The following is a 17,156-nucleotide window of genomic DNA, read 5'->3' as shown; positions in this document are numbered from 1 at the left end:
TAGAAAAAATGTCATCTATAATATTTTCTTCAGAAAGTCAGTAGTGCAAATATAATTATATCAATAAAAATAAAGCAAAAATATATTTCAAGTATAAAAAGCACCATGCTCGGAAACAATACTACCTAAATGGCATTACTGCACAACAGTCAAAATATAATCAAACCTATCACTGTGAATCTCAAATATATTATTAATTCATAGTGTTTTTGGTGAAATTCTTTATACACCTTTGTAGGATGATTCATAATGACAATAGGTATATAAGTTTAGATTTTTATAACCTCCTTTAAAAATATACTCTACACTTTTCTCTGACTTTGCATGATTTAAAGTATGTGGAACATAGGCAGAAACACCATTGCTACCAGCTTCTCTTCAGCTGAGGCTGGCTATGCTAGAGACCCCCAGCTTTTCACAATGACAAACACCTCCAATTTAAAACTGTATGCAATGGAGTTCCTGGCATGGCTCAGTGATTAACGAATCTCACTAGGAACCATAAGGTTGCGCTTTCGATCCCTGGCCTCGCTCAGTGGGTTAAGGATCCGGCATGGCCGTGAGCTGTGGTGTAGGTCACAGACACGACTTGGATCCTGTGTTGCTGTGGCTCTGGTGTAGGCTGGCGGCTACAGCTCCTATTAGACCCCTAGCCTGGGAACCTTCATATGCCGCAAGTGCGGCCCTAGAAAAAACAAAAAACAAACAAACAAAAACACCCTGTATGCAAATAAGTATTTCAAATTTATGCATTAAAAAAAAGGTGACTTCTCCTTTATGCTGGGGTTGCTGTTTGGGTCCAGTGCCAGTCAGCTGGAATTACTCCTTAGTAATTAAGCTTCTGGTTCACTTAGCACAATTTCTTAAATTGAGAGCTTAATGGCTATACACTAAATTAAAGGGCCAGACAATGAATAAATGAATGCATGCCTGTCCAAGGGTTGTGTTTATAATGCCATAGGACTTTGCTAGCTTTAGAGAGAAAAACTTCTCATCATTCATCATCAAAGAATTTCAAACTGGGATTACTAAGTGGGGTTGGTCAGCTCTGGTACCAGAGGGGAGCTGTTTCTGGGGACAGAATCTATGTGGTGACAGAGCATCAAATGCAAGAGGTAAAGGACATTACCTCCTTTTAACGCAAAGACAATCTTTTGACTTCTGTGGACTAAGCCATACATTGTGTGGTAAAGTGGACTCTACTGGATAGGCCCCACACTAAACCTATACTTTGCTATCAGTAAGCAATTCAGATCATTTTGTCTTGACTTATGTTTTCATGCGGCAGAACATTTTTCTCTTTCTGCCTCCCAGTTTTTCAAGTCATTATTAAACTAATGGAGAATACAAATGGAAGAGGATCTCTGAAGAGCAATGAGCACAGATACAGCTAAAAGAGAGCCACCAACACATAATGATTTGGCAGGAAACTGCCAGAGTGCTGGTTTGAAAAAGGCTAGCATGGTTATCATTAAGATTTAGCAAAACATAATTTTAAAAACCAAATTTAAAAAATTTTAGAACAATGATTCAGTTGTACCATATACAGTCATTAAATTCATAATAGGTAAAACAGTGAGTGATGCAGGAACTGCAACTCAAATTACTTTTCTGTAAATCAAAGGACAACTTATACTTTTGAGGACAGGGTCCACAACTTATAATCTTGCAATGATTAGCTGTTCTTTAAATTATTGCAGCAGTGATGAACTTTCCCATTGTTTTAGGTTAATGAAAATGCTGAGGTATGTCATTACTGAAAGTTTCACCAATGATCCCATTTTCAAAGGAAAACTTCAAGGTGATCTATCCTGGAAAATAAAGAGACTTGGTGATGTGGAATTTGTTCTCTTCGCCAAACTCTGAGGCTGTGGGTCGCCAATGAGGAGTGACTGCTGTGAAGCTCTGCTTCAAGATCTGATTGTGGTCAACACATCCCAGCCAAAGTCAGGAATGCCACTTCTGCCACCTGCATCGGCTGCCACTTGCCCAGATTCTGTGCTTTGTTCAGAGGAACATGACACAAAGGAATGTCTTGAGAATTCACTCTTCCATTCCTAATGCCACACACACAGAAGAAATCCAGCCAGGAGAGGAAAGAGATTGCCTAACAGAAGCCAGAGGGTGACCACCAGGCTAGAGGAACGGGAACAGAGATCTAGGGTTGAAAACAAACAAAAAAATGACTTTTTATAGACATTTTTGGAATAAATTATACCAACTAAAATATAGACAGATGAATAAAGGTCATTACTGAAAAGTAAAAAAAGGATGACCTTGGAGAGCAGAATTAGGAGTGACTTCCTGAAACCTAGCTACACAAAGTCTTTTTTTATATTTATGGAAAAAGATCAAAATATTTATGCAGAAGAAAAGAAGATGTACCTACCATATTAAGGTTCGAAAAAGGCATCTAAGGAGTTCCCTCTGTGGCACAGCTGGTTAAGAATGCAACTAATAGCCATGAGGATGCCAGTTTGATTCCTGGACTCACTCAGTGGGTTAAGGATCCGGTGTTGCCACAAGCTATAGTATAGGTTGCAGATGCAGCTCAGATCTGGTGTTGCTGTAGCTGTGGTATAGGCCTGTAGCTGCAGCTCCAATTCAACCCCTAACCCAGGAACTTCCACATACCACAGGAGTGGCCATAAAAAGAAGAAAAAAAAGGAATCTAGAGTTTCCGTCGTGGTGCAACAGAAACGAATCTAACTAGGAACCACGAGGTTGTGGGTTCGATCCCTGGCCTTGCTCAGTGGGTTAAAGATCTGGCATTGCCATGAGCTGTGATGTAGGTTGCCGACACGGCTTGGATCTGGCATTGCTGTGGCTGTGACATAGGCCGGCAGCTAGAGTTCTGATTCAACCCCTAGCCTGGGAACTTCTATATGCTGTGGGTATGACCATAAAAAACAAAACAAAACAAACAAAAACAGAATCCAACCATATCAGCTCAGGTCACTGCAGAGGCATGGGTTCAATCCCCAGCTGGTGCAGTGGGTTAAAGGATCCAGCATTGCTGTCTTTGAGGTGTAGCTTGCAGCTTCAGCTAGGATTCAATCCCTGGCTCAGGAACTTTCACATGCCGTGAGTGTGGCCATAAAAAAAAGCACTCAAAAAAAGACAGAAGTATCTCTGGGTAGTTATCTTGGCAAAACTAAAGATGTTACACAGGAAAGTAAATGAAATTTTTTTTTTTTTTTTTTTTTACTATTCTGACATGGGATGCAGGACTTTCTTCTGTTCTTCCTTGTCTCTTTTAAGTAAGGTGACCATATTAGGACAGTGTAAGGTAAGGGCTGAAATAAATTTCTTGTCTCAAGATGGAGCGGCTCCTGCTCATGGTGGCATGTGAGCAAACTGAAACTTAGAGAACTTTCATGTTTGTGTAAACACTCCACTTGACCAGAATACAACGTATCAGTCAACCAATCTACAACTGCCAAGCCAGCTCTGGGCCCTACACTTATTTCCTTGTTCCTTGATCTTTCTAAATATGATTAGACACTTAAAACCAGCCCATTCATCTAAGCTGAGTACTTCTTGTTTCCTACTTGCAGCCTTTCCTCTTATTTTAGAGTTCTTTGGACTCCTGAAAGTAGAGACTGCCTGTGTGAAATAACATTTATTTATTTATTTATTTTGGTCTTTTTAGGGCAGCACCCATGGCATATGGAGGTTCCCAGGCTAGGGGTCAAACTGGAATTGTAGCCACTGGCCTACACCACAGCCATAGCAATGCCAGATCCTTAACCCACTGAACGAGGCCAGGAATCGAACCTGCGTCCCCATGGATACTAGTCAGATTCATTTCTGCTGAGCCACGACGGGAACTCCTAAAATTTACTTTGATCAAATAAATTGTTCTCTTTATTTTAACACAAGACAATGCTATCAATAATCATACATGGACAAAAGGTACACTGACTGTCTCAGGCAAATGTTCCCAGATCTCTACCCATTTATCTGTATCACCCCAGGCTTCATTTGGAAATAGAAGACGACTCTGCTTTTGGCACTAGGAGTATATCTTAATTTATCCAGAAGTTGTTTGCACAGCTAAAACTATTTCCTCAAAACAATTCTTAGAATGGAAAACATTTTTTAGCAGTCAAGAGACCAGGTCAACCTAACTTTATTTTAGGATGAGCTATCATTTCTAATATTCTGACCATAAAAAACCAATATTACCCCCCCCCATAAAAAGAACCAAGCTTCAAGTCTGATTTACTTTTTACTTAAAAGGTACAAAAAAAAGTACTGGTCTTCAGTTATAGATTGAACAGAATGATAACATCAAGGCACTGGAGCTTGTTCTTCTGAGCACTATACAGTGTGGAATAAGTATTTTTAAAAATTATGTCACTGTATGTGGTCTAGGTAAACCATGGGGAACTTATATCCTCCCCCTATAATGCCCCAGCTGGCATTCGTTAAATCTTAGAAAAATCCCACTTTCCAATCCTTCTGAAAGTGTAGTACTTGGATCAATCACATCGGCATCACCTGGGAACTTGTTCAAAATGCAAATTCTCCAACCCAGATCTTCTGAATTAGAAACTCTGGAGGTGAGTCCTAGCAATCTGTGGTTTAACATGGCTTCGATGCATGCTTCTCCCTGCCTTTTTCTTTTCCTTTTTAGGTCTGTGCCTGTGGCATATGGAGATGCCCAGGCCAGGGGTTGAATTGGAACTGAAGCTGCTGGCCTACATCACAGATACAGTGGCACCAGATCTGAGCCACAATGGCAACCTATGCTGCAGATTTTGGCAACACCAGATCCTTAGGTCAGGATCAAACCCGCATTATCATGGATACTAGTCAGGTTATTAACCCACTGAGCTACAATGGGAATTCCCTGACACATGCTTAAGTTTGAGTCTCTCTAGACCTAGAGCTGCTCTGTCCAATATGGCAGCCACTAGCTATATGTGCCATTTAAACTAACCAAAATGAAATAAAAATGTTTAGTTCCTCAGTCTCACTAGCCACATCTCACACATTATTTAACAGTCACATGTGGCTAATGACTACTGTATGGAACAGTGCACATTATAGACTGTTTCAATCACCCCAAAAAAGTTCTGTCACATAAGCTCTGGCCTGGAGAATCAGGTAGAATGGTCTTGCCTTTATCTCCTGATCCTCAAATTGGTCCAAAGGGACTATAAGAACTACCTGTTGTTTATCTACTACCTGTACTGAAATTTAACAAGCTATTAAAACAAACATTAATGGTAGCCCTTGAGCATTCGCTGTCCATCAAAAACATGGCACTTTCTGTGATCATACTCTTTAATTTTGTTTTTTTTACTGCTGTACCTATGGCATATGGAAGTTCCTGGATTAGGAGTTGAATTGGAGGTGTCGCTGCCAGCCTACACCACAACCATACCAACTTGGAATCCCAGCTGAATCTGTGACCTATGCCTCAACTCCTGGCAACACCAGATACTTAACTCACTGAGTGAGGCCAGGGGTCAAACCGGCATCTTCACGGACACTATGTCACATTCTTAACCTGCTAAGCCACCATGGGAATTCCTAGGATTGCACTCTTTAAAAAGAAAAGATACAGGAGTTCCCACTGTGGCTCAGTGGTAATGAACCCGACTAGTATCCATGAGGACAACAGGTTTGATCCCTGGCTTCACTTAGTGGGTTAAGGATCTCGCTTTGCCACAAGCTATGGTGTAGGTCGCAGATGTGGCTCGGATCTGGTATTGCTGTTGCTGCGGGGTAGGCTGGCAGCTGCAGCTCCAATTCAACCCTTAGCCTGGGAACTTCCACATGCTGCCAGTGTGGCCCTAAAAAGACAGAAAAAAAAAGAAAAAAGAAAAAAGAAAAGATATAAAGAGGGTGTTTCAAAATGAATTGGAGACAATACAGTAAGATTTGGGTTTTGATCTGAACTTCATTATTAGCTGTGACAGTGAATATATCACTTACACTCTTTATACCTTAGTTTTCTCATGTATAAAATGGTAATTCCTACGCCTTGGGTTTTGTAATGATTCAGTACAATGATAGGGACATAAAGCACTCAGCAAAGGGTCTAGCATTCAATAAATGGAAACAAAAACAATCTCTACAATCTGAAGAGATCAGAAAGAATTTAGAAATAAATCTTTCATATTCACTAATGGAAATTATCTTAAGGAATACAGAACATCTATCTGATCAAATTGTCACAAAATCTCACAGGTCATTTACTTAAAATATCACAGGTCATAGGTCAAAGCTTTCATTGAGAGTTCATGAATTCTGTGTTTATAACTCTTAGAAAGGGGTCATCGGAGTTCCCTTGTGGCACAGCAGGTTAAGGATCCAGTGCTGTCACTGCAGTGGCTCGGGGTGCTACTGTGGGTTTGATCCCTGGCCTGGGAACTTAGACATGCCACAGGTATAGCCAAAAGAAATAAACGGGTCATCAATCTCAGTTTGCACACCTTCGTTAAAGGGAAATCCACTCTTCTTATTCTTGTCCTGATTCTAAAGGATTTCACTGGAATCTGTCTCCCTACAACTTCAATTCAGTGGTCTCAATTCTACTCTCTGGAGTCTCAGAGAATGAGTAAATATCCCTTAATGAGAACCACTGTCATTGCCAGTTTGTCCTTCTATCTCACTCTGTGAGTGTCTTCTTCCACATTTCTCTTCTTTGTGAGCGTGTCAATCCCTCCTTTGGACACCTTTTCCAGAGTCTTTCCCTCTCTTTCACCTCACCTAGTTATAACTAAAATATGTATTTTTTTGTATTCAGTGAACAGAATTTTTACTTTTAATTTCAAAAGAAACATTGACACTTTAACTATTTTAACCTTCAGTGAATTTTTCTGGTGCAAGTCAGAGGTTTTTCCACATAGAAAGCTTCCTATGTGAAAGCTTCCCTGCCCTGACTCTTAGTGAAGAGAGGTATCAAGTGTTTCTAACAACGGTGGGAAGGAGATGTTCCCATAAAGCTGCAGTTAGAAGAGAAGATGCTCAACCTGTTTTAGAGATTCCTTGAGGGGGATTTTCAGCATCTTATAAGAAAAGTCCCTCCCTTCTTCACCAGAGATTACTCACCCAGGGGTAGAGCTCGGGTTAAGTTAATAGCTGGAGGATCTGTTTCTGGAGGACAGAGCTCGCAGAAGTCCCAACATGATGGGCAGAGCAGGTTTCCATCGTGAATCCAGCCGTTCATCTGAATACTCACGGGGAGGACCTGCCCGGCCCGACTACACAAATATGAAGTATCCTGAACCCAAACCTTCAGACCTTGTGGAGAACAAGAAACCTTTAAAAAGAAAAAAAAAAAAAATATCAGATCAATAATAACATTTCTGAAGATTCCTGAATCCACTTATATTTCAGCTTAAATCAAAGCATCAAAGAGCCACTAATCATGTCGCTCTTTTTACAAGTCACTAAACTTATAATTTTTCTTAGTTTTAAGATATAAAAATAATGTATGTTAACTGTTAAAAAAAAAAAGAAAGCATTTGACACAGAAATGACATAGTAAAGGTTATTTATTCTTTTTCTCTAGACCAGATCCTTCACTCAGAGATGAAAATGGTCACAGTGATTTTATACAAATGGTAACATCTTTATTTTTATTTTATTTTATTTTATTTTTATTTTTAGGGCCGCATCCTTGGCACATGGAGATTCCCAGGCTAGGGGTCTAATTGGAGCTGTAGCCCGGCCTATTCCATAGCCACAGCAACGTGGGCTCTGAGCCTCATCTGCAACCTACACCACAGCTCATGGCAATGCCGGATCCTTTACCCACTGAGCAAGGCCAGGGATGGAACCCACAAACTCATGGTTCCTAATCTGTCCCTAAAAGACAAAAGACAAAAAAAAAAAAAAAAGAAGGATGGGATATAAAAATTTTCCCCTCAAAACTGACAGTGTTGGACTGTTTCATGATTAAGAGTCAATAAATGATAGAAATAAGAAAAATGAAGATTAGAAAGTTTCATGGAAGAAAGAGCATTTATATTCTAAAGATGTACACAGGGTTTAGATCACAGTGAGGGAGAGATGTGACTTGAAGGGCTATGTCGGAGTCCAAGGTGGTGACGAGGTAACTACATGAAGTGAAAGGAGATGGAAGGCATATGGACAGATCAAAGAAGTAAGGACATTAAGGTCAATGAGGGCCAGATTTCTCACTGTTGGAAAGAGGAGTCACAAATTTGGGGAGAAAACTAAAATGAGTTCTTTGGTGTTGGACTAGAATAGATACTGTGCAAACTCATGGTTATACATAAGAGTATATGTAAAATTATACACACCCATATATTTCCTAGTTCTGTTCCCTAGAAAGGCCTGGGGAGCAACTATATTCCAGTAGCAATGAACAATACATCTAGCACCCAGACTTTAGTCTTTAAATACCACACTCCACCAAAATAAACAAGAGCTCTTTGGAGAAACGACTGATTCCAGGGTTAGGGCAAAGAAAGTGAAGATGAGCCCAGAATATCTTGTGCTAGAAGACAAGGAAATATTTACAAAGATGGGGCAGGCCAAAAGGACACAGGAAAGGGCTCCCTCTGGCTAAATCTGGAGCAACTTGAATATCAAAATAAATAATGATAGGCGTTCCCGTCGTGGCACAGCAGAAATGAATCCAATTAGGAACAATGAGGTTGCAGGTTTGATCCCTGGCCTGGCTCAGTGGGTTAAGGATCCAATGCTGCCATGAGCTGTGGGGTAGGTCGAAGATGTTGCTCGGATCTGGCGTTGCTGTGTGGCTGTGGATTAGGCCGGAAGCTGTGGCTCCAATTAGACCCCTAGCCTGGGAACCTCCATGTGCCGGGGGTGCAGCCCTAAAAAAGCAAAAAAAGCCCCACAAAACGAACAAAAAAACAGTAATGATAATACCTAATGAATAAGATAGAACTCATGAATCAATATGGATTTAAATACATAAATTAATAAAATGAAAGTATACTAAGAAATAAATTGTTGATATAGTAACCGCCCCCAATACTTACTAATTAAAAGGGGAATTAAAAGAGAAAAACAGTCAATTTACAGTGGAGAGGGCTGGCAGACACCAACAAGCTAACATGACCAGTAAAGGAACAAATCAAGAGTACATCAGCAGGAGTTCCCCTGGTGGTGCAGTGGGTTAAGGTATTGTCACTGCTGTGGCTGGGCTTGCTGCCATGGTGAGTTCGATCCCTGGCCCAGGAACTTCAGCATGCCATGGGCAGGGCCGATAAAGAAATAAACAAATAATTGACAGCACTAGACACTACAGGGAAGCCAAGTATATTCATTCCTTGTAAACGGTATTACAAATCTACACAATCCCTTTGTGGTGGTGTTGAGGAAATATTAAAATAATTGAAAGGATCATCCTCCTACTGTAGTTCACAGTGTTCCAGTTTTATCCCCTTTAACCTCATATTCTCACTTACGTGAAATTATTTCAAAAAGTTAAATCATGCAAATATACTTATAAAAGCATTTTTACATATAGTGAAAAGTGAAAATTAAGCTCACTATCTAACAAGAAAATGGAATTCCCTGGTGGTTCAGTGAGTTAAAGGTTTGGCATTGTTACTGCTGTGGCTCAAGTTAGATCCCCGGCCTGGGAACTTCCATATGCAGGTGTGGCCGAAAAAAAAAGAGTAAATATCACTTTGCTATACAGCAGAAATTGGCACAATATTGTAAATCAACTATACTTTAAAACATTTTTTTAAAAAAAGAAAACAGTTTGCCCCCTGTGGGCTTCTAATTTCAAATGACAAAAAAATCTATTATTAATCAGTAGTTGATTTATTAATTCATGCTTCCCTCAGATTTTATAAAATATAGTTTTTTTTCCATTACAAGGTAGTTTAAGAATGAAATCACATATTTTGTATTATTTCCTTAGGCTATATGCCCAGAAGCAAAATTATTATAAAACTTGCTGATATAGAGCAAACTATATGTATTTTTAAACAAATGGAGAAAGGCGATTTCTCTCAAAGAAATGATAATATTTTGGAGTTCCTGTTGTAGCTCAGCGGTAATGAACCCGACTAGTATCCATGAGGATGTGGGTTCAATCCCTGGCCTTGCTCAATGGGTTAAGGATCTGGCATTGCCCTGTGAGCTGTGGTGTAGGTCGCAGACAAGGCTAAGACTTGGCATTGCTGTGGCTGTGGCACAGGCCGGCAGCTGTAGCTCCAATTTGATCTTTAGCCTGAGAACTTCCATATGCCACACTTGCAGACCTAAAAAGCAAAAAAGAAAAGAAATGATAATATTTTGACAAAACACAAGTATCCGAATTAATGTTTACAATAAATAAATTGAAGTATGAGATTTCCCATCATGGCTCAGTGGTAACAAACCCAACTGGTAGCCATGAGGATGTGGGACGATCCCGAGCCTTGTGCAGTGGGTTAAGGATCCAGCATTGCCATGAGCTGTGGTGTAGGTTGCAGATGCGGTTCAGATCCCGAGTTGCTCCAATTTGACCCTAGCCTGGGAACTTTCAAATGCTGCAGGTATGGCCCTAAAAAGACAAAAATAAATAAACTGAAGTATTAAGCAATAGAAATTAACTATATAAAAATGTAAAATGTATTTTAAAATATAAAAACCATACGGTAAGATATAATTATATAATATTTGGCATAATTATTAACAATCATATGGTTTACCTGATAGCATCCACTCCCCCAGTCCGGATAACTCAGCTTCCTTTCACACTTTTCCATGACAAATGCTGATTTCTGAATTAGACAAACTGAATGAGGGCCATATTTTTCAGCACCGTAGTTTTTAAAAAGGTCTGAAGCAAATCAGAAAAGTTTTTTAAAAATTGACTCTGGGCTCAAGGAATAAGAAATCAAAGCATTCCATTCCTATCAGTTGCTTTAGACAAGTACTGTATGATATCACTTATATATGGAATCTAAAACAGACAACAAACCAGTGAACATAACAAAAAAGAAGCAGACTCACACATATAGAGAACAAACTAGTGGTTACCAGTGGGGCAGGGAAGTGGGGAGGGACAACATAGGGGTAGGGTATTAAGAGGTATAAACTGCTATGTGTGAAATAAATAAGCTACAAGGATATATTCCAAAACACTGGGAATATAGCCAATATTTTAGAACAACTATAAATGAAATACAACCTTTAAAAATTGTGAATCACTATATTATACACCTACACCTTCTATAACATTGTACAGCAACTACATACTTCAATAAAAGAAAAAAAAAGCCAAAAAAAAAGTTGCTTTAAAAAACAAACATGTTTTGGAGTTCCCATTGTGGCTCAGTGGTAACGAACCCCACTAGTATCCAAGAGGATACAGGTTCAATTCCTGGCCTCACTCAGTGAGTTAAGGATCAGGTGTTGCCGAGAACTGTGGTGTAGGTCACAGATGCAGTTCAGATCTGGTGTTGCTGTGGCTGTGATGTAGGCCAGCAGCTGCAGCTCTGATTAGACCCCTAGCCTGGGAACTTTCATATGTCGCAGGTGAGGCTCTAAAAAGACAAAAAAAAAAATTTTTTTTTCATGGAAATACTCAATTAGAAAATCAAGAGAAAGATGGTTCCAAAATCAAACTGGATTCTCAATAAAGGAATGAGTAGGAGAAAATTATTATATCAAAATCAAGACATAAAACTGAGTCTAAAGCATTTAAGTAGACTATATAGAGGAAACAGCACTAAAAAAAAATCACCTTTAATGGTGGCCTAAATAAGAGTCACCTCCCAGGCGACCCATGACAAGATGAGGCCAAGCGATTTACATAATGAAGACTTTGGGGAGCTGTTGCAACTTTTGCAAAATGTTCTTATATTTTTAACTTAAGCCATCTCCTAGAAGTCCATAACTGATAGGCTGATCTAGTCTTAGACTAAGCACAAACCTACAGAGAGGTATGGGGTAGATTAAATGATCTCTAAATAGCTCATGGATAAAAGAATGAAGCTCTAGGAATAATTTTCTCTCTTTACACTTAACAAAATAAGTTTCAAAGCATCAGCCCATTTTGAAAGATAAGAATTTTATGACAGTTTTGAAAAACCTTAATTGTATAAGCCAAAAAAGTGTAAAACAATAAAACCGAACTTTGTATTTCTTTTATTTATGACTATTTCAAAGTATTCAAAACACATGTTAATCATTTCAAAGTCTTCAAAAACACAGTGATCAGTGTCCCAAAAAAGGTGGGGGAGAGATCAGGCCAACCCCTCAGGCCAAATCCTGAGGGCTACCTGTTTTTATAAAGGAAGTTTTTTTATTGGAACACAGCCATACTCATTCGTTTACATATTATCTATAACTGCTTTCACACTCTAACAGCAGAGCGGAGAAGTTGCAACAAGACTATGTAACCCACAAAGCCTAAAATATTTCCCATTTTGCTCTTCATAGTAAATATTTGCCAACTCCAGCTTTAAAATACAATATGATACTGTATCTTTGGGAAACCCATAATTGACGGATATGTACATTTCTTTTGTTTTAACATGGAACTGCTGAGTAGTTATAAGCCTTTAGATTTTTTAGAATGTTATGCCTTTTTATTTTTATGATTTTTTTAATTTTATGATTTTTATTTTTTCCATTATAGTTGATTTACAGTGTTCTGTCAATTTCTACTGTATAGCAAAGTGACCCAGTCATATACATATATATATATACACACACACACACACACACACATTCTTTTTCTCACATTATCCTCCATTATGTTCCATCACAGTGTTTAGATATTTATTAAGCAGATAAGTGATGTAAAAAAATGCTGTACAAACCCAGTTAAAACTGTCAGGTTAAAGAATAAAAAGAAAAAGCATTATGGAAATTTAAATTTTAAATGATTTACTCTGTAATAAAGGTATCAAATAAGGCGGAAAGGAAGAGGGCTAGGTTAAAAATTTTGAGGACTAGAAAAAAAAAATCAGACATGAGGACATTTTGTTTGCAAAGGTGATTAGTATGAGCTCTAACTATTATTGCTGAATATCCAATTGGCATACTGTTTATATCTTTGATGACCTGTTCATTTATATGTATTAAAAGGGAATAAACAAGATGGCAATACATCTTACTAATCATGGGACAAGAGCATTATTCTGATATTTGGAGAATGACATATTACTTCCAAATTACACAAAATAGGAGTTCCCTTTGTAGCGCAGTGGAAATGAACCCAACTAGTATCCATGAGGATGCGGGTTTGATCCCTGTCCTTGCTCAGTGGGTTAAGGATCTGGTGTTGCCATGAACTGTGGTGTAGGTCACAGACATGGCTTGGATCCCATGTTGCTGTGGCTGTGACATAGGCCAACAGCTATATCTCTGATTCGACCCCTAGCCTGGGAACTTCCATATGCCACAGGCATGGCCCTAAAAAAAAAGCAAAATAAATAAATAAATAAATAAATAAATTATACAAAATGTACACTCCTCAGGAGCGGAGAAAATAGGATACTTATTATGATAAAAAGAGCTCTGCATTGGAGGATATTGCCCTGACATCAATTAACTGTATTATTTAGTATCTCTTCCCTCATTGGAGAAATTCAATAATATCCTCTCTAGGACTCTTTTTAGGTTTTTTAGAAGAACAGAACGAAAGGATAAAAATGCAAGTGCTTTGCAAATGAAAAGTGTCATGCAGATGTAAGGTATTACTAAGTGGTTATGCGTGTATACACACATGTGCAAGTATATCTAATAGCCAACAATCCTTTCTGTGTGTCATAATTCTAAGCACTTATTATATTAATTCATTTAATCTCACAACTCTATGAGATAGGTATTATCCTCTTTGGATACAGGAGAAAACTGAGGTGCAGACAAGTCACTTCAAACATATGGAGAGCTGTGGAAACATAACACAAACTCAGACGATTTGGCTCTAGGGTCTGTGCCCTTCACCACTATTTTACATTGGTGACAAATACTTTTAATATGTATATAACATTTAACTTCATTAAACTACTAACCTGGCTGATTTTCCAATACTCTACAATCTGAGCTGCGTTGATATTCACCACTTAAATGCCAACTGAATTCCTGACTGAAAGGGCAGTAGTCAGCAATTTCTACTGAGCCACCATAATAAGGCAAATCTTCCGAGGGTATGCCACTGAGTTCATCAAAGTACTGAGAGGAAAGAAATATTAGGAAGGCAGGAAAATAAGACACATTCTATATAATCAAAGTGCACAGGAAATGTATGGCAACCCTATAATGCTATTTAACGCAAAAAAGTAATCTATTTTTTTCATACAGACGGGAATTTCAGGGTGGTTGTAGTTTAAGAAATAAACAAGGTAAGTAAATTAGTCTAAGATTTGTATTAGATGACAAATTTGATTTTTTTTTTGATGACAAATTTGGTGTTTTAAAAGGATGAATAGGAAGAGTTTTAAGAGCTCACAAAACTAATCCATAGAATTAAGATGTTTTATATATAATGTACTTTGAGAATTTTTAGGAGGCTTAATTTATATGCAGTTTTGACAAACTTGAAAACACCATGAGAAAATGAATGAGATCATATATATGAAATACGTTAAACACCAACGGAACAAAATACCAGATAAATTTTAAAGAGTTGACATTTTACATCAACTCACTGAATTCTATTACTAAGCCTAGAAATACAGTGGCCTCTTACAGTACTGAACACTCAGCAAGGTCATAAACATACGGAGGAAGGAGTTATAAAACAGGGAGGTCCTGTTGTGGCTCAGTGGTAACGAATCCGACTAGTACCCATGAGGATGCTGGTTCAATCTCTGATCTCGCTCAGAGGGTCAGGGATCCAGCTTTGCCATCAGCTGTGGTGTAGGCCGGTGGCCACAGCTCCAATTTGACCCCTAGCCCAGGAACTTCCATATGCCATGGGTGTGCCCCTGAAAAGACAAGAACAAAAAACAAAAACAAAACAAACAAACATATGTAGGAAGCTCAAAATTTAGCAGCAATCACTTTTTTTTTTTTTGCCATTTTTTGGGCTGCTCCTGCGGCATATGGAGGTTCCCAGGCTAGGGGTCGAATGGGAGCTGTAGCTGCCAGCCTACACCACAGCCACAGCAACTAGGGATCCGAGCTGCGTCTGCAACCTACACCACAGCTATCGGCAACGCCAGATCCTTAACCTACCGAGCAAGGCCAGGGATTGAACCTACAACCTCATGGTTCCTAGTTGGATTCATTAACCACTGAGCCACGAGGGGAACTCCAGTAATCACTTTCAATTCACTTCTGAGGTATCATTTTAACTAATGGGTCTTTTGTCAAAGGCAGGCAGAGCAGAGGCTTTTTTAGAGATAGCTACATCGACAAAATCTTGAAGGTCAAATCAGAGATTCAGAATGAACGTGTGGGACCATTTCCCTCACCTTTTAGATCCCATTAGGCAAAATTTCTAAAGCAGAACTTCCAAGCCTTCTAATTAACTGGATCAGAGTACTTCAGTTACTTTTTTTAAAGAACCTTGTTTTCAGTGTAAATTAAAGACGAAGACTTTGGAAACAATTAAAAAGAAAATACAAGCAGTTTTAAAAAAAAGATGAAAATAAACATTCTAAATGTTTCTTACCACCATTGCAGGGCATTTCTAGGTACTAATTAACTGCTACTGATTAACACATTGGTTATAAAGAAATGGAGGAATTCTCCAGTTTCTTTCTAAATTACAGAAATCAAATTGAGCCTTATAAACTGAAAAACTTGAGAAGTCACTTGTCTATTTCAAATGGAGGCTTCTTTTTAAAAGGTTGATTCCTGATACTGTGCCCCAAGTAAGTGTTACCTGGTACTCCTGAGGTAAAGGTTTCGGAAACTTCTGCAAATTACACACTGCAACTGCTCTCTGGTCCTGTCTGCAAGTTAACTGCAATGGGTTACTTCTGAGTGTGTCACAGTAAGGGCTCAGCACCTGCCTCCTGCACACAAAGATAAACATGATGGCATCAAACTCTGAAGAAGATATTCCAAGTTGATTCTAATTTGTCTTTTCCATTACAATTTCACTATGCCCTTATACCTTAAAACTAACTGCTAAATCAAGTTACAAACTTACTATTCTTCAAAAGGTAAAGGAAATGCTTAATGTAGGTGTGAGAGATTAATGCCAGATATATTATTTCATTGTTTTTAAATAAGATCCTATTTATCTTCTTCTCTACTTTTGCCAGTAAAATGGAGGAACTTGGGACTAATCAGTCTGCCTTCTCTCTTCCTTTCAGAGTCTTCTTGTGTTTGTTTCACTTATAATATCTAAGGATTTTAGTTGTACTTAGGAGGAGGAACAGGAAAAAGTACATATTCCCAGAAATGGAAGGGGGATTTGTATTTTATTTTTATATTATTTTAAAAAACATTTCCCCAGGTGACTGTGATGCATTCAAACTAAGGACCAATGTTTGGGAATAATATGATGTTAAATTATTCCACTTGTTGGGCTGCACCCTGTAGGGCCCATAAGCCTCCACATGGAAAGAGCCTGGAGATAGCAACGGGGACATCAGTGGTTTATTGGACAGGGTATCTTACATTTATGAAACAAAAGGATCCTGGAGTGACTCCCCATCCTGTACAGCAGACAGCAGGACAAGGCAGCAATCTTCACTACTCAGGGGAGAAAGGGGCTATTATTTATATAGGAGAAGGGATGTCAGCTTGGCTTCTCAGTTACCAGGGAAACCAGCAGCTGGGATGGCAGCAAGCACATAGGCAGTTACTGCTTAAGCCCCATAATTAGGAGGACTGAATAGACATGTGAGTGAAACAGGGACTGGTTGAGCAGGGGAATGTACAGAGAGCAAGTAAACAACCATCCTGAATGGCCAGATCATATACATTTTACTTGGCATTCTATGATTAACAGAAATTTAAAACAGAATGTAACATCATTATTCAGGGTATCAGTGTCTCATAAAGTAGAGTAGAACTAGTGTCTTCATTTTATTGACAAGTAAAAAATCTAAGACAATTGGATTACCCACAGTCAAGGAGCTGATGAGCGACAGAGCTGGGACTTTAACTTCTCTCTCCAGGGCCAGAGCTTTGCCCATTACAGACACACCTGATTACAGGTACTTATGTGCTGAAGAAGATGTCTTTTTTTTTTTTTTTTTTTTTTAGGGCTGCACCTAAGGCGTATGGAAGTTCCCAGGCTA

At 38.7% G+C, this 17,156-nt stretch overlaps 1 protein-coding gene across 1 annotated transcript in view; it reads right to left on the bottom strand.

The window, feature by feature from the left end:
- Positions 1-673: 673 nt before the first annotated feature.
- The window catches only part of LMLN (leishmanolysin like peptidase), a 56,906-nt gene continuing 40,423 nt past the window's right edge, over positions 674-17,156 (bottom strand). Inside the window, exons 13-17 of the mRNA XM_047790365.1 lie at positions 15,788-15,920; positions 13,971-14,130; positions 10,656-10,786; positions 7,066-7,276; positions 674-2,158 (exon numbers count right to left, since the gene is read on the bottom strand). Of these exons, the coding sequence (XP_047646321.1) occupies positions 2,058-2,158; positions 7,066-7,276; positions 10,656-10,786; positions 13,971-14,130; positions 15,788-15,920 (736 nt within the window). The 3' untranslated portion in view covers positions 674-2,057. The remainder of the gene's footprint in view (positions 2,159-7,065; positions 7,277-10,655; positions 10,787-13,970; positions 14,131-15,787; positions 15,921-17,156) is intronic.

Source organism: Phacochoerus africanus, chromosome 1 (assembly GCF_016906955.1).
Source record: "Phacochoerus africanus isolate WHEZ1 chromosome 1, ROS_Pafr_v1, whole genome shotgun sequence".
Classification (NCBI taxonomy): Eukaryota; Metazoa; Chordata; class Mammalia; order Artiodactyla; family Suidae; genus Phacochoerus; species Phacochoerus africanus.
Note: the sequence above shows the minus strand (reverse complement) of the source record. Positions and strands in the feature narration are given on the sequence as shown.